The sequence below is a fragment of the Centruroides vittatus genome, unplaced genomic scaffold (genome assembly GCF_030686945.1).
Source record: "Centruroides vittatus isolate TY-2023 unplaced genomic scaffold, ASM3068694v2 scaffold_149, whole genome shotgun sequence".
NCBI lineage: Eukaryota > Metazoa > Arthropoda > Arachnida > Scorpiones > Buthidae > Centruroides > Centruroides vittatus.
Window position 1 is genome coordinate 3,073,486 of NW_027122681.1, and position 22,349 is coordinate 3,095,834.

The window sequence follows — 22,349 nt, forward strand, 5'->3', positions numbered from 1 at the left end:
CCATTTTGGTCGATGCATTTTTATACGCGCTGTGGCAATTTTTGTATGCCCATGTCATACCAGCTTGCCGCCATGTCGTATTAAACCGATTGAAATTCATTGCCAATTGACAGAAGTGTATGGCGAGTCGCGCATAGATGTCAAAAATGTCCTCAAGTGGTGTAGGGAGTTTGCAGCTGGTCGTACTGAAATTCACAACAAAGGAAGAAGCGAGAGACCGTCAATTTCCGACGAGACAATTGTGAAGGTCGAGCAAACTGTGTGTGAAGATCGGCAAATCACTCTGGATGATCTCTGCATTTTGGTTCTTGGAGTTTCCTGATGCACCAATCATAGGATTTTAATGGAAAAGTTGCAATATCGTAAGGTGTGCACAAGATGGGTCCCGCAACGTGGCAGCGAGCTGGTGTGACATGGGCATACAAAAATTGCCTACAAAAATGCATTGACCGAAATGGCGATTATGTAGAAAAATAGATAAATGTTCAAGCTTTAAAATGATATGAACATTATTGAAAATAAACATTTCTTTGTATTTTTTAAAAAAATAGGAGACCTTACTTTTGGGATTACCCTCATATCTCCTAGTTAGAACTAAACTAATTATTAAATAAATTACAGAATTTGACCTAAATTTAAAAAGCTAAGATTAATCATTTTTCTTATTAAAATTATTGATCTCAGTGCAAGATAGTGCTTAACTGCTTACCTTTAGACCAAATTCCAGTAATTGATTTCATTAGATTTCTAGACAGAGCTACCACCATCACTATCCTTGCATTTTGGAGCCATGTTTAATAAAAAATTAGCATAAATAAAACTAAGAGAAGTATTGATATCACATGGACACGACATGTTACAAGTGAGAATTCCAGACAAAGATATGACGAGAGATCCAAAGAAAGAAATGAGAGAGTAATGCTTTCCTATAACAAAGAGTGAGATGCTGTGAGACTTCACGAACCTTTAAAAATGGTGCAAATTTAGTGTACAGTTAAGAATTTGTTTTTTATTGGGCTGCAATTTGAAAAAATTGTAGACCTATAAATTCTGTCTTCCTTAATCTCAAGAATGGATTTAGATGAAAGATGAGACCAGATATGGAAGCTTAGGGATAAGAGGCCCCGATTAACTATACACGAACTTCCGACGCAAACCGAAAGTCATTATTTCAATTCAAAAATTCTCCCCCGAAAGGTTAATGATTGCCACAACTCTATTGTTAAAGGAAAAGTATGATGTACAGGGGCAAGCCACTAATTTGAGGTGGAGAGCATATATTTTAAATGAAATAGATTAAAAATTGCAGCCCAGCATTGTGGTGATGTCAGAATAAATAAGTGCTTGTTGCTAATAAGTTAGTGTAAACCCAAAACTGCAAACGATGAGAAGTCCTATTGTATAAGACATAAACCAGTAAGTAGTGTGACACTACTTTAAACATCCCTTTACAGTGCTGTTGCTTGAAGTAGTCCAGAACGGTATCTTTCACTTCTTCCTGATCCACAAAGCATTTCCCTGCCAAAAATTTCTTTAAAGGTCCAAATAAATGAAAATCCAAGTGGGCTAAATCCAGACTATACTCCACACCCCAAATCAAATCAAACTGTGGTTGGCATGGCGGAATTGGGAGGTCCCGCAACATCCTCTGTATAGCCCCCCATTGGATTTTCATTTATTTGGACCTTTAAAGAAATTTTTGGCAGGGAAACACTTTGTGAATCGGGAGGAATTGGAAGACACTGTTCTAGACTACTTCGAGCAACTCGACAAGCAACAGTACCGTGAAGGCATGTTTAAAGTAGTGTCACGGTGGGATAAATGTCTCGAGGTTTATGGCAATTATGTTGAAAAATAAACAAAAGTATATAGCTTTTGTGGAATGTATTAAATATTTATTGTTAGTAAATGTTCCAAATTCCAAAAGTTTGGCTAGAAAAGGCTGGTCAAAAACATTTTCATTTTCATTTACAATGCTATCATTGCTAGAAACACAAAAGGTCAATTTGTTGTCAGTTATTACATGTTTTCGTGTGAGATAAAAAACCACACAAAATTCTTTGCATGCAAATATTTTAAAACTAAATTGAAAGAATTACTCTGTCTCAACCTAATACTGTTCAAAATTTATTTTAAGTATATCACACAAAGGTGTGTGATAACATTTGTTTGAGTGTTTTTGAGAGACCCAGTTTCATCCGGTCATAGAGTCCCTATCATTAAAGAGTAATCTGAAGAAAAATGAGTTGGAGTGTAATTGGATAGTTACAGTATAGGAATTGAACAGCTTTGATTGTACTAGTGAAAGCTTATCTTAGGTATGGGATAGAACCACTGATAACATCCCTTAGCTTTTTATCACCCATAAAATTAGGAACAGAGTGCATAAAATCTGACAGTTAAGAAATTAAATTTAGAATGTATAGCTAGCAACAGCAGCAACAACCTATTCCAATTCTGTTAATGTCTGTTAGTAAAGATATATTCTATATACTAAATTAGATTGAACAACTGAAGTGCCTTTGACCGGTGTGCTTCTTCTTTCTCTCTCTGTAAATCGCAAACGTTTTCGAACCTCGTTGGGTTCTTCCTCGGGCGTAACGGAATTCTGTTCTACAAATTTAAATATCTCGTCGAAGTTGACCATTGATTTAGAAAAAACTGCATTCTGGAACGCTGTCGCATGTAGCCGATGTTGTCATATTAGACTTGCGCGATGAGAGTATAGTGCTACTTCAGGGATCTGTTAAGAAAGGCTTCCCAAGCTGATGATAAGTTGACTTCCTATTTAAAATTGATACTATACTCTCATCGCGCAAGTCTAATATGACGACATCGGCTACACGCAACAGCGTTCCAGAATGCAGTTTTTTTCTAAATCAACGGTCAACTTCGACGGAATATTTAAATTTGTAGAACAGAATTCTGTTATGCCTGAGGAAGAACCCAACGAGGTTCGAAAACATTTGCAATTTACAGAGAGAGAGAGAAGCACACTGGTCAAAGGCACTTCAGTTGTTCGATCTAATTTAGTTTCACTCCGGTGTTTTTTCCTTTATACTTTATCTATGTACTAAAGCGGAATTTGCCGTGTTTTTGTACGAGGCAGGCCAAAAGGAAGTGGTTGATATAATTACAGGGTTTCTATCACTTATGAAACACCCGAAAGCAAAGACAAGGCTCTGTTCTAAACATGGGCAAATGGACGTTGTTACGCACTACATTGGCACTATAGCCAAAAAGAACCTTAAGATGACATCTCAACGAACATAAAAAAGATGGAAGGCTGGAAACCAGAGCACAAAATTATCTAAACTGGTTTTTACATATTTTGGCTGACACACAACTCCTCCAACAATGTAGAAATCAGAAGTTATTGTTCATATGAAAATAATAATTAACACCACACACCCATGTATTAATAACAGTCCAACCCCGGGCATTCGGAACATCCATCGGTTACTCCATTAAATCCTTTATGGTGTGCATATTGAAACCGTACCTACTATAATAATTGGATCTGGTTTAATTTTAAACTGTTGCTACGGCTAATTTTTGTTCGACTGTTTAGTTTGACGTGGATATTTTGTATCTAATTTTCACGTTTCTATATTTTTCCAAGACAACCACTGCTTGTTTGAATTTAAATTTCAAATTATTTTACATTTGTTTGAATGTAATTCTCTTCAAATTCAGCCACTTAAGTCTAGAGAAACCATTCTGATTTCAAAGATCTATGCTTGAAGATGATAGAAGTGTTTCTTCTCAACAATACTTGCACTTTTGTGTCATATCATTAAAAATTTATTTTATATACACTAGCAGTTTAACGTTAACCAAAAGAATTACTGCCTTCTGATGTATCCGATACGAGTACAAATTGTTTCCAAATTAATTTTATTTATGTAAAGTTTTACATATTTCAAGATTTGTACTGTATTAGCCATTTTTGCTGCCAATGCCCTTCCTTACTTCAAGTGTAAGTGATAAACTATACTTTACATACAAAAATAAGTTATATTTTCTTTTACTCTTTTCTGCCACGTGGGCACCGAATGGGCTTGCTAAAATACTCTACGGGTTTGCCAGGCCCGCAACGGGGCGGCGAGCGGCAAGGGACAGGTCCGTCGTGTTGGAAAAAACCACCGCCGAAGAATTTTTGGGACTTTTTGACATACCGAATTTGATCCCAGTGGTAGGCTGCCATCTCGGTTGGAAATTTGCAGCTTTGTTACGGCACCCCAGAACATTGCAATAATCTAGGAGTCGAAAACCACTGATGTTAAGAAAATTTGTTAGCGCAAGTACAATATCTTGAAGGACCATTATTAAACCTTTACGGCAGATGATAATTGCTTTTTTATTTTTTATAAGTAATTCAGATTTTGGAATTAAGACCTTAATTGCAATCTTACGTTAGAAAAACAAAATTTTTATAATACAAATTATTAACATTTTATTATAATCTGCTTTGTACAAATTGCAAAGTTACATACATTGACATTTATTTCTATAAACAGCTAACTGAAATCAAAGACAAATTATTTTTATCTTTTTAATACAATGTAATGTAACAAAATCTATTATCTAAAGAATGACAATGAAATACATTGTGGGAAAACCAAGCCAAATTTATTGGCAAATAGAATCATACATTAGAATATAATGAAATTAGTGCAAGAATTTTCATGATTTTCCTGCAAATGAAATCGTAATCAGTAATATAAGTAAATAATCTTATTTTTTCATAACTAGGTTTTCTTTAATTTTAATTATGTAATTTACTATCAAATTTGGTACAATTAAATGCAAATGGTATTTTAACAAAAACTGCTCGTTGATGAAAATTGCATTTATTTCTAAAAAATTTTATGTACAAAGACACATTTTACATTTCTTCCTCTCATTATTATTTCATTATCTAGTTTCTTTATTTGGTTATTAACTTCCCATTATAAGTTTCTTCTTTCTTTTTGTCCCATAATGTTTTTAACATCAAATGTATCTGTAAACATTTTCTTTCAGTACAGCAGAGGACTTTTTAAATACCTCTCGTGTATAGATCATTAAATCCTTTCGTAACAAGTTTAATAATCAAAAACCAAATGTCAAATTAGTAAGCATTTTTTGTGTGTCGGTATTAAAAATTTCAAAATGAACACTAGGATTTAGAAATTTTGTGTTACAACTGGTAATTCAATATAATTGCATTTACGAGTGTGCAAACGTTAGTTTGCGCGTACTCGTAAATGCAATTATATTGAAGTTACGAGTACGGTATCGTTCTTCGGTTTTTTTTTTATTTTATAATCGTTAGGCTATTGTGAAAGACTTTGTGAATCCTGTATATTGGGCTTGAATGCTGTAACAGTTTTTAAACTAGAATGATAAAAATTTAATCAATCATTCAATCAAAAATTATCTATTTAAGTCGGCAACCAACTCTCTATTTACCCGTCAATGGCATTAATTAAATATAATTACGTCATCGTGCTAAATTTCGTGTGCCTACGATCACTGTATATGTAAATTTTAGGAATTGGGTGTTTATATAAGTGTGTGCATTTAATAAATATCTTGAATAAGGAAAAATATTTGAAACAGAAACTGTATGAATGTTTAAGAGTCGTGTAATGGTATTGGTACGTTTGCAATGTATAACAGTATATAAAGAAAGATGTTTCCACTTTGCCAAAAGGCGGTTTGGTTTTCCACAAATAATATACTGTATGAATGACACATTTAATAAACTTTGTAAACAATAAACATACAATAAAAAAATATATAATACAGTGAAAATGTGTATACACAACATAATCCAGATCTTTCTAAATAAATTCTTTTAATAAAATGTTTTTAGACTTTTTCGGTACGCTTTCGTTCTTCGGAAATGGCTTTATGTTGGCATTTAGCCCAAAGTGTGTATCAAATTTGATTTGCTTCTTTCTTCAAAAGATCTTAAAAAATCAAATGCTCTCGTGAAATGCAAATGTATTCAAATTTGTTGTAATCGACAATTAAAACGTGGATACACGCCTGAACGATACTTGATTTATTGAATTTTTCTTTCTACAAGGTCACTCGTATCCATATTTTTAACAAATTTAAAATCTTTCCCTGTTCTAACATTGTTGATGTTAAATACGAAAGGAAAAGATTATAAAATATTCACCCACTATATACGTTTTTAAAAATAAATTATTAAAAGTGATTCTTTTTTCTCCGATGCAAATTCTAAAACAGGTAGCCACGACAGTTTTTGGCACCACACTTGCACACTATTCTTTTTCTAGCCTGTACCTGCGAAACTTTACTTGGGGAATGAAGCGGGAGGAAATCTGTCGTCGGAGAATTACAACCCTCTGCGGACGGCGACGGCGACGACGGAACCGTACGCGATTCCGATTTGCCGAACGGCGACAGATCGTCACCGTCCGCGTCGAACGGCACAAAAATGGTCTCGTTAGAATCGGAGGACGAGAGTCCGTTTTCGTTTCTGATGGTAGATGACGATTCGTCGGAGACTACGCTTTCCATTCCCTGTTCGGTTGCTGGAGATGGCATAGACATCTTAGTCGGAGAGGAAGTTATTGCACTTGTAGAGTCTAACGAGGAGGAAAAAAAAGATGTTTAGTAATTTTTGAGTTTTCTAATTACATAAAAAAAAAACAATTACCACATTTTATGGCATATAAGATACACAAAACTTTTTTGGATGGACAAATGTTGCATCTTGTGCATGAAGTTGTGATCTCCAGTAGGTTGGATCAGTGTTCATGGTTACTGGATATTTAACTGTAGCAAGAAAGAAAACTAATACAGGCAAAAGCTGCTTAACTAATTAAAATATTTAATTGTAAATGACTTTCTTTTAGCAACTTATTTAGCAGGGGAAAAAATGGAGTGTGCACTCTAATTTTATTTATTTATTTTTTACACCAGTGTGGTCCCAAAATTTTTTACTGTAAAAGGTATGGGATGGCCTAAATATCGTGCTGAAATGAGGATGTATCTTACACGCTGTAAAATACGGTACTAAAAGTTATGTAGATTACAATAAACACCATACTAAGGTGGAATTCTGTAAAGTGTTTTTAATCGTATTTATGATGTTACACATGATTTATGTGCTTATTGATTACACGGGGTGTCTGAAAAAGATCACTTTGTTTCTCTAATGAAATTTTAGAACAATGTAGGTCTACTGAAATGCAGTTTATGGTAAAAGAAAGATTAACTCAAAAAGTTATTTTATTACAAAAATTATGTCGTGTGTTGGCAGTGGGGAAACTGATTGAATCAAGGCGAGAAATCCTGGGAATTTTTCATGTATGGTCTGCCTTTGATGCAAAACCTCCATCACTATCAGGTTGCCCCATTATTTGGGTATGGAGAAAACAGCCAACTACTCTTACAACGAGAGATTACCATCCTCGGGAATTTCTACAAAACTACCTTGGTACGAACAGTTATTGAGCAAAGGGTAAAAAGTATACTTCAATTTTCTCAAAAACATTCAAGAAGTTTCTCCCTTTTGTTCAGTAAAGATTCATATCCACACACAGTTTTATTAAAATTCCGAAAGACTATGTAGCAGCTTCCAAAAATGAAGAAAAATGTCTATTGACCGAATGGTTCCCTCTTGTGGACTATTGTAGCTGCTTATTAGCTTATTTTCAGTAATTCTTTCTTTTTTCAATTTGACAGAAAAAGAACAAAATGTTTTATTATAATCACAGAAAAAAGAATTCTAGAAGTTTGTGTTTTGATAATATAGGGTGTCCGAGAAGATCTGCATTATTATAAATTTCCATTTAAAGAAACAAAGCAATTATCAAAGTAAAGCAAAGGGATATTACAGGATTAAATTCATTGAAACCAGTGAAAATAGAACAAAACCCGATAAAGACTTATCTTTAATTCTCCTGAAAAAATTTTCTTATAACAAATAATTCTTTATAGATTATGCTGAGATGCAACTATGTAACTACGCATCCCTTTAATAAAATACGTCTTTGGCTATTTATCTCCTTTCTTCCATAGCAGTTCTCCTTTTGCCTGGCTTATTGTCGCAATCTTCATCAGCATCTTCCTGTTACACATTGTGTCCAATATATGTTTCTGCACATCAAACTTTTGTCACTTTGCAAAATGCAAATATTGTGTAAAATACATCCGGGCTACAATGATCAATGCACACGTTTCAGATTGAAATTGCTTAAATCCCCATACACTTGCTTAACAATTACATTCAACTTGTAATTATTTCTTGAATTGTTTTTTACTTCATAGATAAGGGACCATATAAATAGTACCAGAAATTTGAGTGAGTATACAGAGTTTACATAGAAGATTCACATTTCTTGGAACAAGATTATCCGTTTCAAGGAAAACGTCTAAATGCCAGACCCGCACGTCGTGCACAAGCCCGACCATCCCATAAACACATTGATGAACATCTTATCAGCATCACAGACCCTGGATCATAACTGCAGTAAACCGTTTTCCCTGTGTAATACTCGTGCTTTAGTTTTTTTTATTTACAATAGTTTGGCTGAATGTTCCATCTACGCACCCAAACATTCCAGGAAAGGACTGCAGTTCTTGTAATCTACTAAATTTATCAGTCGCTTCTTTCCTTAAGGAGCAAAATATAAACTTTTAAGTTCTTGTGACATTCCATTAATGAAAATTGGTCATTGTCACTTGGTGAAATCATGATTTATTTACAAAAAACAGTCAAGGTTAATCAAATGACAAAAAAAATAATGCACCTATAATGCATTTTATGGCATACTTTAATTTTAATTAAAGTATGCCGTAAGCTGGGCCACTAATTTTCTCGAATGCAAATGAATCAAGGTTCAAAAAATGATTATATCTTGAATATGGAGGTGATAAAATTCATTCAATGTTAACAGATAACACTGAATAAATTTTATCACCACCATTTTCCATTCCAAGTTAAATACAGCAATTTTAAATTTGGACATACTCAATTTTGTCAATGTTTGCCTGACAGTGTATCATAAATTTTGAAATTTAAAGCATTCAAGAAGAGCTGAAATCGTTACAATTTCAATGGGACGATCCTAACTTACAGATACAAACACCGTTTTCTGTTAGCAGAACAATTTTTATCGGCTTATAACGTCAAGGAATTTCTTGCATGCATAAAAAGTGATGTACTGTACTACAAAATGTAACAACTTTAAGAGTTTTAATAGTGTACAGATTAATTGAAGATTATCACAGATAAACATTATTTACCATTTCTAAAATCTATATTCCAGCATATCAAAGACAATAAATCCAATTTTTATCACAAGAAATACTGTGACAAAAAAATAAAAGTACTCAACACATAACAGTGCTAAAGTATATGGGTAACGAGACAAACTAAAGAGGTAATTCGAGGATGGCTAAATAAAAATAATGCCGGAACAAGACAATTGGTCCCTTATTCTCCTAATTCATCTCTTAGGCTGATTTTGGAAACAAGAAATGGCTGACAAACCAAAAAGAATATTTTTACTTTAAGAATAATTTTTCTTAATCTTTTTTAATAGATTTATCTTTTTATATTTACCAAAGTCAGGTATTGAACTACTTAAAATTATATTAAAAACTAGCAGATGAGTTGCTCGGGCAAGTAAGTTAATTCTCATTATAATGGAGAATTAACTTACTTGATGATAACATTACTTGAATAAAATGATTAATTTTAAATTCTAAAATCTAAAAAACTTGTTTGGAACATTATATTTCGAATTTGGAACAAATTCAAATATATGTTCGAATTCGTTTATTTTGGATTTATTGTTTTTGGGTTACCTGAAGTGTGGAAATGATTAAAATATTTATTATTTTCCAAAATGTATACTATATGTGCCACTATTTACTTTCCTTCTCTATTATTTACACTTTATACTGAGTAAAACTAACTTTCTCCTCCTTTTCCCTCAGAGAGTTGAATTTCCAAAAATCTCTTCTTAATGTGCATTTCGTGGCATACCCTATTAAAACGCAAAAAACTGCATTTAAAATAGTACAGTAGAAGCTGAGTTTTTTAGGATAAGCCTTAATCCTCTCCCTCTCCCCCACAGGGGGATTTCAAAAAATCCCTTCTTAGTGTACATTCTCATGACGTACCCTGTGTACCAAATTTCAACTTTCAACTCCTAACCGTTTGGGCTCTGCACTTATTATTATTATTACAGTAGACTCCCCTATAACATGGGTTCGTATAACACGGATTCATATAACACAGCAAAAAATTTGCAATCGTGTTCGTATAACACGGTAAAACGTCATCGCTGACTCGTGTCGCAACAGGATTGGTCAAATCTAGACCAATAGCGGATATTGTACAAACCGTCGAGTTTAAACAAGCACTGGACCTACTAAAAAACATTTATTATTCAACGGTCACAAAAATTATATTCTTATTAAAGATGTCTCCAAAGTTACAGCGAATTTTTCACAGAAAAATAACTTATCGGGAAACGTGCCGGCTGTTCGACAAGCTGCTCTGCGACAAAAACAAGCTTAAGCAATGGCGTCGTCGAACGGTGCACACTCAGTAAGTAATCCTACAATTTTTTGTTTATAGCATAGTTTATATGGATTATTCCCAAAAATTATACGTGTTTTGGAAACGTTGAGTCAAATTAGTCTAGAATCAGTTAATTTTACGGAAGAAAACCTTTCAAACAGTCGTAGCCCCTAAACTGCACACGTGCCGGGCTGTGATTGGCTCATGTATTTAACTGACTCGTACAACACAGAACGTATCTACTGTGTTATAGGGGGGTCTACTATATTATTATCATCATTATCAACCCATCTCGATTATATTATAACATATAAATTTTGATAACACTAATTTTTATCGAAGTTTTAGCCTTTTCACTTATAATATTTTTTAAAAAGCTTACAACTGTTGCCTTAAAAAATTTCTCCACGACATTCAAGTTCTCGTGTCTGTGCCATCTACAATTTTATACCCATATTTACATTTTTATCTCTTATAAAATGAAAGATTTTATAAGAAACAGAAATTTATAAATGAGAAACGATAATTTTTTAATAGGAGCAAAATGTTCTCTTATTTTCCTTTTTTTATTTCTCTCAAATGATATTATTTTATTATCATCTTGATCTATTATACATTTACATTTCTTTTCATGTTCTATCCTAGGTGACAAATGGTGTAGGCTGTAAAATATTCTTTGAATATTTTTAATATCTTATATATCTTTCAACCAAAGTGACAAAAATGAATGGTAATAAATAAGTTTCCCAGCATCTCTATGAGCAAGCACAAAAGCTTGTAGTATTAACATCAGTTTAAACATTAATTCTAAGAAATGTCTAAAATGACTAAACCTTCAGTTTGCATTTAAAAGATGATACTTACTTGTCATAAGGTAATCAAAAGTTAATTCTTCTCCCTTTTTTATGTCTCTTTGAGAAAAAAATGCTATATGAGGCAATCTTGGATCCAAATTATTTATCCAGACACCATACACTGCTAAGTTAGGGTCACACTAACAAACAAAATAAAAATTATTATAATTTACTCTATATATATATATATATGTAAAATTATTATGTTGGGTTAAGTGAGAGATATTCGGTTAACACCGGTGGTTGTGTACTATGCCGGACCAAAGTCAAGGCATAGTAACCAAAACAGAAATTAAAGAAGTGTATCAGTGTGTGTGTCTGTATTCAGGAATTTTCTCACAATATGACATGTATTCAATATAGTGGCCTTCTGTAGTGTGATGTATGTGTTTCTATTCAATTCTAATGTGCCCAGGCTTTTGTGTAGTGTGTGTGGTATGACACCTGTAGAGGAGAGAACAACAGGTACAATAAGCACCCTATCCATCCTCCACAGATGCCTTATTTCCTGGGCGAGTTCTGTGTACTTGCTAATTTTTTCAGTGCATGCGTTTTGTATATTGTGAGTGTTTGGAATGGATATGTCTATAATGTATGTGATTTTATTGTGTTTGTCAATGAGTGTGATGTCTGGTCTGTTGTGGTAAATTGTTTTATCTGTGATTATGGCTCTGTCGTAGTACATTTTGTGCGTGTTGTTTTCCAATACTGTCTGTGGAATGTATTTGTAGTATGGTTCGTGGATGTCTACTAATTTGTGTTTCTTTGCAAGCTCTTGGTGTATTATATTTGCTACTTGGTTATGTCTGTGTAAATAATCTGTCTGTGCCAAGAGCTTGCAACCAGAGGTGATGTGTTGTATAGTTTCTGACATGATGTGACATTTTCTGCATGTGTCATTTGTGAGTGTTGTATCTTTGAGTATGTGTTTTCTGTAGTTTTTAGTATGTATGACCTGATCCTGTATGGCAATCATGAATCCTTCCGTCTCCCCAAAGAGGCATCCCCGAGCTAACCAGCTGTTTGACGCAGTTTTGTCAACAAAATCCTGGGCCAGATCGTAAGGATGCCTGCCATGGAGTGCCTTTCGAGCCCACGATTGCTTAATGGTGTCTATGCTTTTTATATGTTGCGTTGTGTCCATATGATGTGAGTGTAAGTTTAATGGTGTGTTATTTGAGTCTGCTAGAGTTACTGCTTTATGTAATTGTGATATTTCTTGTTTTTTGTAGAAAAACTCTCGCAATGACTGTATTTGTTTGTAATGAAGGTTAACTATGTCAATCAGGCCACGTCCGCCATCTTTACGTGGAAGGGTTAATCTTTCTGTGGCGGATTTAGGATGATGTTGTTTATGCTTAGTAAGTGTTGTTCTTGTTTTCCTTTGGAGTTGCTCAAGATCAGTGTGAGTCCAATGTATAACTCCAAAAGAATATGTGAGTACTGGGATGACATATGTGTTTATTGCTTTAACTGTGTGTTTTGCATTTAATTGTGTTCTGAGAATAGCATTTAACCTACTTTGGTATTCTTTAATTAATCTTTGCTTTATTTGTGTATGTTCTGTTAGTTTGGCCTGTTGGAATCCTAAATACTTGTAGAACTCGCCCTCTTCCATGGATTCAATAATGTCTCCATTTCCAAGCGCAAAATCTTCTTTCTTCAGGATTCCTTTTTCTATGTGAACTGTTTTGCATTTATCTAGGCCAAATTCCATTTGTATGTCCTTGGTGTATGAATGTGTGATTTGTAGGAGTTGATGAAGTTGTTTTTGTGTGGATGCATAAAGTTTTATGTCATCCATGTACATGAGATGTGACAGTGTATACTGTGTTGTTTTTTCATGCCTGATATTGTAGCCATATTGTGTGTTGTTTAACATGTTGGATAATGGATTCAAGGCTAGGCAGAACCAGAGAGGACTCAAGGAATCTCCTTGAAAAATTCCTCGCCTAATAAAGATTTGGTTTGTTTGTATGGAAGTGTTATGAACCCTGAGATGTAGTGTTGTTCTCCAGTGCTGCATAGTGTTTTGAAAGAATGCAATGAGTGATGGATGTATTTTGTACATGTGTAGGATATGTAGCAGCCAACTGTGTGGAACACTGTCGAATGCTTTTCTGTAGTCTATATATGCCATGTGTATGTTTCTGTGTTGTCTGTGTGCTTGCCGTAGAATGACTGAATCTATGAGTAACTGTTCTTTGCATCCCCTGTGGTTTCTACGACAACCTTTTTGTTGTTCTGTTAGAATGTCGTGTTCTTCAACATGTTTGTATATTTTGTTTGCAATACAGGATGTCAATAATTTGTACAGTGTTGGAAGACATGTAATTGGTCTGTATTGTGTGGGGTCTGTGGTATTGTTGTTTTTAGGTTTCATGTAGGTGATGCCCTGAGTAAGAAAATTTGGCATGTCTTGTGGATTGATGATGATGTGTGTTAGGTGTTTAGCTAGTTCCTGGTGCAGTGATGTGAACTTTTTGTACCAGAAATTGTGAATGTTGTCTACACCAGGTGTCTTCCAGTTGTGTGTTCTGTTAACAGTGTATTGGAAATCATGTATGTTTATTTCAGCACAGGGCATAGTTGGTATGTTGTGCAAGTTTCTGTTCTCCTCCTCGATCCAGCCTGCATCGGCATTGTGCGTGACAGCACTGGACCAAAGAGAGGACCAATATGTTGTGAGTTCTTCTTCTGTTGGTGTGCCACTGTGCTGTGTATCAGTGTTTGCTTTGTTATTAATTTGTCTGTAAAAGAGTTTTTCATTGTTTGTAAATAATTTATTTTGTTGTTTTCGTAGTGTACATGTTTTGTATCGTTTGAGTCTACGTGCTTTGGCAGCAAGTTTTTGTTTTAGTGTATCAATGTATTCTGTAATGCGTGTGTTGTGATGTTCGTGTTTTGTGTGTGTTTTTATTTTCTTGAAAATGTTTTTGAGCTGTTTCCTTAATTTGGGTGTTATGTTGTTTTTAGTGTATTGTGTCAGCCTGCCTAATTGCTGTCTAATGTCATTTATTTGTGTTTCTATTCTTCTCTGCCAGGCAGGTTTGTGATAGAATTGTGTTTTCTGTGTATTTGTCTGTGATTGTACTTTAAGTCCATGTTGTGTCACTACTGTGACTGCCCCAGCATAAACTAATGTATGAATGTCTGAGAGTGTAGAAATTGAATGAATGTAGTGTGGTAGTAAGTGAGTGTTTACATAATTTAGTGTTTTTCCTACTTCCTTTGATGTGTTGATTTTTGGTATTCGTGGTCGTTCTGTGGGATCTGTACCTGTATATTTAGTGAGTGTTTCCTGAAATATAAGTGAGAGCGTATTAACTAAATCCAAGTCTATGTTATCAGTGATGGATGAGGAAGTGTCTGTAGTATCATTAGTGGTAATTGTTGTATGTGTGTTATTATCAATGCTTGTTGCTGGATTATCCTGACAGGTTACATGATCTTCATTAATGTTAGATGTTTCTGTCTGTTGATGTATTTGATCAGCAACCTGTTGTTTGATAAGTTCAAGTGTTGTTTGTGGAATAAGGTTGTTGTGTATAATTGTTCTTTTTTGATCAACAACCCTTTGTTCGGTGACAGTGAGATGAGGATACTGTTGTGTGAATCTATGGTGTAGTTGTTGTCTGTATGCTGTCATGTTTGTTTCGAGTTTTGTGATGGTGTAATAAGTACGGATGATAAACTCGTTCATTTCTACTGTCCATTTCATCCGTTGGCGTGGTTTTCCAGCCTTTGTGGTCTGTGGATGCATTACCACAGAAACACCAAGGCTGGGTTGGTTCCTCACATCTGTTGAGGGCATTGCAGTAGCCATGCTTGGGCCGGTGCTGCTTTCGCCACCGGTAACCAAGGGAGACTGTGACCTATTTTTCGAACGTGAGCCTCTGCCTAACCCACGAACGCGGACCTTGTTAACCCGGGCGACGTCCGAGCCGGTATCACACTTTGATCTTGTTATTACCATGATGAATATCTCCACAGAATGTGGGTGTGGTCACTCTTAGCTTCATTTCTCCCCATAGACCTTACTGGCATGGGTGTCCCTACCAGGAGCTTATGCTCCAGCCTGCATTGCCCTATGGATCAGTAAAATTACTGGGCTCTCCCACCACGACCAGGTGGTGACCACGGGAGAGTTATTATTATTATTATTATTATTATTATTATTACAGTCCACTTGCCTTAAAATGAACACCGATAAAGCAAATTTTGCTGTTGCTCCGTTGTCGTGATGGTAATTTTCGCGCGATAAAACAAAACTTTTACTAGAATTTGTTGAGCGGAACTGTAAATTACTTTCACAACCTACAAGAAATAATGCTGTTTCCAATAATGATTTTATTATTCATGTCAGAATTTCAACTTCCAATTGTAGAGAAATTCAAACTACTGGTTTTAGCAGACCATTCTACTGTACTCAGAAAATAGGGGTTTAAGGATGCCTGCCTCTTTAAACAGATGTGGTCCGCATTAGTTTGCTTATTGGAATGAATACAGTGACGCCAAATTTGGCTCCTTTTTTACTTTTCTGCCACCAAAAACTATTTTCTACTTTTTCAAATAATCCTCAATGGGCGGCACTTTTGGGCATATTATAATTAATAATTTATTTAATTTTTCAGGTAAGATTATTGGTATTATTTGTCGTGTCTGAAAGGAAGACCTATTCACCAGTAAGTCAGTCGGATAGTAGATCTAAGATTTTTCACCCAGATCCAATGAAGGAGACGAGGATTTTGGAGTTACTTCAGGGAAAACTGGATATTAAGGATGGGATATCGTTATTAATTCAACTAAATCTAAAGCAGATTACTAAAGTGGAAGGAGCGATTGCTAAAATCAATAGAATTTTCACCCGGGTAGAAAATTTGGACAAAGCTATTGTTAAATTAGAAACTAGACTTGAGGATTTAGGGTCAAGTTACACACAACAGTGATGTGCCAGCACAGTGACCGTTTGGCTATGTGTGATATTTTTTGTCTATCTTCAAACGTTTCAGAGTTCTAACGGATTTATGATCGATTGGAGTTGACAGATTTTGAGCTCGTGCTTTACTTGAAATTTTGGCGAAGTTTTTTTTTATTATTTACATACTATTGTGATATATTTGGATATCGGAAGTTAAGAAGAACCCGATGATGTCACGATTATGAAGATTAGAACCCGTTTTTGGGAATGATCTGCGTTAGAAAGATACTTCTTATACTAACGGCTTTGTAACGGTTCTAACGGTCGCTCGACTGCTTGACTCCATTTTTGAAGTGACGTTGTTATTGCCTACCAACTAAATCTGATATCGACCAATCGGACGGTTACTTCTGGTGTACTGGATTGTTAAATCTTGGGACTTTGCCCTCCCCATTGGGTTCCCTCGACGGTTTTGGATTGCATTCAAACGGTTATACCGTTATCAAAGGCTTTCCGGGACCACGTGGTCAGTCAGCCGTTCGGCATTGTTCTGGCCGCTTGGACTGAACGGTTTCTCAGCCTGTATCTTCTGGACGCAGTACTTTCCATTACCGAATCTTCTACAAGTGCCCATCGCCCTACCTCCCAGTGTTGCTTGTGTCGTGCTGTTTGGCTCAGTGGTAGTTATTGGCTTGTATTTATACATCTAAGTAATCATCTCACTTTGTCAGACTTTCTCGTGTGCTGTGACTTCAAACAATGGAAGATAGTTTGAACAACAGCTTTGCTGAAGAAGATCTCATATCTTCAATTAACCAAAACCTGAGCACTATCTCAGGTTTCTTACCTTCGGAAAGCAATATTGCTGTTCGTGTGGCCAATCGTTCACGTGTTCGGGATGCGGCAGTCCAGATGCACGCCGCTGCTAACCAAATTTTTGGCATGGTCTGGGCACTCAGGGAGCGAATCAAAGAAATCTCTAATTCCACCAAAGCTTCCAATAAGTGCCTCTACTCAGAGGTTGTCAAAAAAAATCCCTGTCCATTGAATGCCACAACAAAATTTATTACTGTAAATACAGCTAAACTCGAGGGGAAAGAAAACCCCAAGAAAAAGGGACATAACGTTATTCTCTCACCCATTACTGGCCCAACGAACCCCCTCAGATCCCAGAAGAAACAATGAACCTAGTTTAGGATCATATAAACCCGTGGCAATTAGGAATAAAAGTTAACCAGATCAGGCCCCTCCCAAGCGGGGACCTCAATATTCAAGTCCATAGTGAGGAGGACTCAAATACCCTAAAACAAGCTATTCAGACCCACTCCCTATTATCTCGTAAACTTAGGATCTCAACCAGAAACAAAAAGAAACCTAAGGTTATTCTATTCGACATTTCTTCGACCATTGAGGACTCAGAACTTCTCGATAATTTATATCTTCAAAACTCTTTCCTACAAAGCCACCTTAACGAGGAAGCCTATAATCAGGACATGCAGATCAGCCATAGCTTCAGCCCAAGAGGTGCTCAGCAGGCTAGGCACGTGGTGCTGTCTGTACCCCTGGTAATCAGGAATGTGATTATGCAGCACAGGAAACGCTTCGTTGGGTGGTGCTCCATACCAGTCGATGACTACATCTCGATCATGAGATGTTTTAAATGCATGGGCTTTGGACATACCTCGCACCACTGCAAGGATAAGCAACGGTGCAGTCACTGTGCCAAACAGCACAAATTTAGGGAGTGCCCGAACTCACAAAAAGATCCGAAGTGTACTAACTGTATACAACACAAGACTGTCCCTGATCACAAAAAGTTAAGAACAGACCATAACGCCTTAGACAAAAACTGCCCTATTCTAAAAAAATACAAGACAATACAGGTTAATAGCACCCACCACGAATAAGTCGCTTTCCATTCTCGTTTTCATCATGGATAATTCTTTTCCAATTCATAATCTGATCTCCAGTACTGTTAAGGATTACCATTACCTTAAAATTCTACAAATTAATCTTCAGAAATGCAAGGCGGCCTCGTCAGCTACTGTCCAGATTATGGTCGAGAGGGACACAGATATTCTCGCCTACCAGGAGCCCTACACCTATGACAACAAGGTAGCCTTCTTAGGCCAGGGTCATCACTTAACTAAGAAAATTGACAATTTTCCCATTAAGTCTGGCTTTCTAATAAGGAATAAAAACCTAATCTGTCAACTGGTCTCTCAACACTGTACTGAATACACTACCACTATCAGTGTCAATATGGATTCCACAACCTTTCACATAATCAATACCTACTGCCCACCTTCAGAAAACATCGAGATCCCTCTCCTTATCATCAAGACTATTGTCCAGGCCCTCCCACCGGGCCCTAAGATTGTCTGTGGGGACTTTAATTCCAAATCCCCTATCTGGTTCAGCCCCTTTGAAGACCCTAGGGGTCTGGCTGTGGTTGAACTCATGACTGAGCTTGACTTGCATTCTCTGAATAAGAGTTGGCTTCCTACCTTCTCAAATCACAACGGTGAGAGGTGGATTGATCTCTTCCTGGGGAACAGTACTGCCACCAGGTTTAACATCGATTGCCAGACCTTGGCTATCCCCTCAGTGATCGATCATGCCTATATCCAGACCACCATCAATAGGACCTCCTCTCATGCTAACTACTTTATTGCTAATAGGACTAACTGGGAGAGTTTCGAAGAGACACTAAAACCAATTTGGAACCCCATGGGGCTGATTCAAATTAACACTACTCATACGCTTGACAATGTAGTTTTCACCTTACAATCTGCCATTAAGAGGGCCTTTCACTCTGTGACTGAAGTCAAGGTCTGTAGACCCTCTGCCCCCTGGTGGAATAGGGAATTAGCTGCCAAACAGACTGCGGTACAAAGGGCAAGACGTAAGATCAGAATTACAGACGACCCGGCATTAAAATCTCTGAGAACCGATGATTATACAACCCTTTTTAGGGACTACAAGACGTTAATCAACAATACAAGACGAAATTCTTGGCAGGAGTTCTGTACCACCTCCAACCACTATGGACCACGGTCAACTCCTTATTACATGGCCATTAGAAAGAAAATACCTCTGACACCTCCGGCTACCATCTCAACTGATACTGGCAAGACAATCAACCTCAATGAAACTTACCAAGTCATTTTTACCGACCTCTTCCCACATGATAATCCAACCAATGATAATCCCAAGCAACAAGAAATCAGAAATCAAAGCCTAATTCCTCTTCTGACTGACAACGATAGACCTTTCACCTCAGAGGAGATAAGTAGGGAATTTCATAAAATCAAAAAGCATAAGGCCCCTGGCCCTGACTTGATTAACTGGCAGATGGCACAACATGCCTACGAGGCCATACCTACTACTTTCTTAATTATCTTCAATAAATGTTTGGACCTTGAGTACTTCCCAACCATCTGGAAAGAAGCGGCCGTAAGGCTAATCGCCAAGACTAAGGACACCTCCCCCACCAAGCCCTCTGACTACCGCCCCATATCCCTCATGGCTAAAGATCCAAGAATTCAGGATGATAAAAATGAGAAAAAATTAAGGGGTTGGAAAAGAAAATCGAATCATTAGTAGAAGCAGTGAATAAGATATTGGATAAAGGGAATCAGGATAGAAGGGTGAATGATAAAAGATGTTACGTATGTGGTGATGCTAGCCATTTCACCTGTAACTGCCCAAAACATAAAATGGAATCGTTTAAACTAGTGAAGAAGTGCCATACAGGTCGGCATAGCACTCCTTGTGTAAGAATTAAGCTGGCCGACAAAGTTTTTAAGTCACAAAAAGGTTTTCCACTAATTAATGGTGAAGTTGAGGGTACCAGACTGTGCTTTCTCATAGATACGGGAGCCAAAAAGTCAATCTTGAGTTCCACGGTAATGAAACGTATCTCCAGACAAGACATAGCTAGGGCAACTATTGAGGGTGAGTTTTTAGGGATAAGAGGCATCAATGGCAAAGTAACAAAATGTGAGAAAGTTTCGTACACCAAGGTGGGATATAGGGATCAGGCATCCAAGATAACCGTAGCATGCATGCAGCTTCCTGGACACATAGACTACGACAGTATCTTGGGAATGGATACACTCAAGAGAGTGTATGAAATAATCAGTAGTGTGAGAAGGGCAATGGAGGAAAGCGCAAGCAGTCATGGGGGAAGTAAAAGCGAGTATGATGAATACGCAAATGATACTCTGGTAACGATTAAAGGTTTAGGTTTGAATGACAAGGAAAAAGAGCGGGTCTATAACATATTTTGGAAGCACCCTGGATGCTTCACGTGATCAATTGAAGGACTGGTGAAAAAACTGGAATGACCGGTGAGTCCCACAAGCCGATAATAAACCAGACTAAGCCGATAAACACATGGCAATACCGTATCCCTGAGTGTCACCTATCAGGATTAAAGGCGCTGACCAATGCGTATTTGGTGGCTGGAATAATCAAGGAAAGTTTGTCAGCTTGGAACTCGCCAATCCACATAGTGGAGAAAAGTAACAGTGAAATCAGGATGACCCTGGACCTTCAGCGGGTCAACAACCTAACAGTTTCCTATAGCTCGCATCGACGAAATAATGAGCAAGTTTCACAGAAGTAAGTATTTTTCCGTGCTTGATTTGAAGTCCGGATATTTCCAAATCAATTTAGACCATTCTGTAAGACATGTGTATGCTTTTTCGACCCCCTGGGGAAAATACCAAATGTGTCGTCTTCCCCAGGGTGCTAAAAATAGCAGCCGTTTTTTTCAAGCAGTAATGTCGAGGGTGCTGGCCCGCTTTGAGGAGATTAATTGTTACGTTTTTCAGGATGACATAGTTCTATTCTCAAAGTCGCTTGAGGACCATATCATATTACTAGATGAGGTTATAAGCACCCTAAATAAAGTCAACCTGAAACTAATCCTGAAAAGAGCTCCTTCATTGTTAAGGAAGTCAAATATTTCGGTCATGTTATAAATCAAAGCGGCATTCGTCCAGATATAGAAAACGTACGCGCAATCATTGATATGAAACCACCAAAGAACATGAAGAAAGTACGAGGTTTCTTGGGGATGGTGGGGTTCTTTAGAAGTTTTGTGCCTAAATTCTCCACTATCGCTTTACCTCTAACGAATTTAATGAAAAAACATAGTAAGTTTGCATGGGACGAGAACTGCCAGAAAAGCTTCGAGGAGTTCAAAGACATTTTAGCAAAATCTCCTCTATTGAAACATCCTAATTTTCAGTCCCTCTTTCAATTGTTCACCGACGCGTCAGACAGTTGCGCAGGTGCTGTATTGTGCCAAAAAGAGGAGGGAAACTTTACTCTGTAGGCTATTTCAGTCGAAAATTTAACAGCGCTGAGAAGAACTACTCTACTATCGAAAAAGAATGCCTAGCTATAGTCTTGTCACTACACCATTTTATGCCAATTGTGTTAGGGCACCAAAGCGACCTACTAACTGACCACAAACCCCTCATTTTTATAGGTAACATAAGAAACCACAATGAAAGGTTAATGAGGTGGTCAGCGGAGATAGCGGACTATAATGTTCAAATAAGTCACATAAAAGGGAAGCGCAACGAGGTGGCAGATACTTTATCATGGATGAACATTAATAGCAATAGGGCCGAGAAAGTGAACAACAATGTAAAAGAGAATAAAGAACTCTGGAGTAGTAGTAGAATCACAAGGAAGTGATCAGTTCTTAAGGAAGATGAGGGAAAACTTTAAGGGTCATAACCGAAGTGAAGACATCAGGGGAATCCAACCAGAATTTCATTTGGAGGGGGATGTGATGATGCATATTAAACCAGGCAAGATGGGACTGAGAAAGTGGGCCTGTGTGTGTGTGGACAAGGGGATGGTTGATAGGGTAATATGGGAATTTCACAGTTCCTCCTTGTCGTGGCACTTGGGAGTTGAAAAAACGTGTAACCTTATCAATAGATATTACTATATTAAGAATCTAAAGAGTTGTGTAAAGGGTTTAATCAAGAGATGTAGG

General features: G+C 36.7%; 1 protein-coding gene across 1 annotated transcript in view; it reads right to left on the reverse strand.

Annotated features, from left to right (window-relative positions):
• Positions 1 to 5,931: 5,931 nt before the first annotated feature.
• The window catches only part of LOC136987240 (histone-lysine N-methyltransferase SUV39H2-like), a 78,550-nt gene continuing 62,132 nt past the window's right edge, over positions 5,932 to 22,349 (reverse strand). Inside the window, exons 9-10 of the mRNA XM_067284939.1 lie at positions 11,420 to 11,549; positions 5,932 to 6,605 (exon numbers count right to left, since the gene is read on the reverse strand). Coding sequence (XP_067141040.1) covers positions 6,235 to 6,605; positions 11,420 to 11,549 — 501 coding nt within the window. The 3' untranslated portion in view covers positions 5,932 to 6,234. The remainder of the gene's footprint in view (positions 6,606 to 11,419; positions 11,550 to 22,349) is intronic.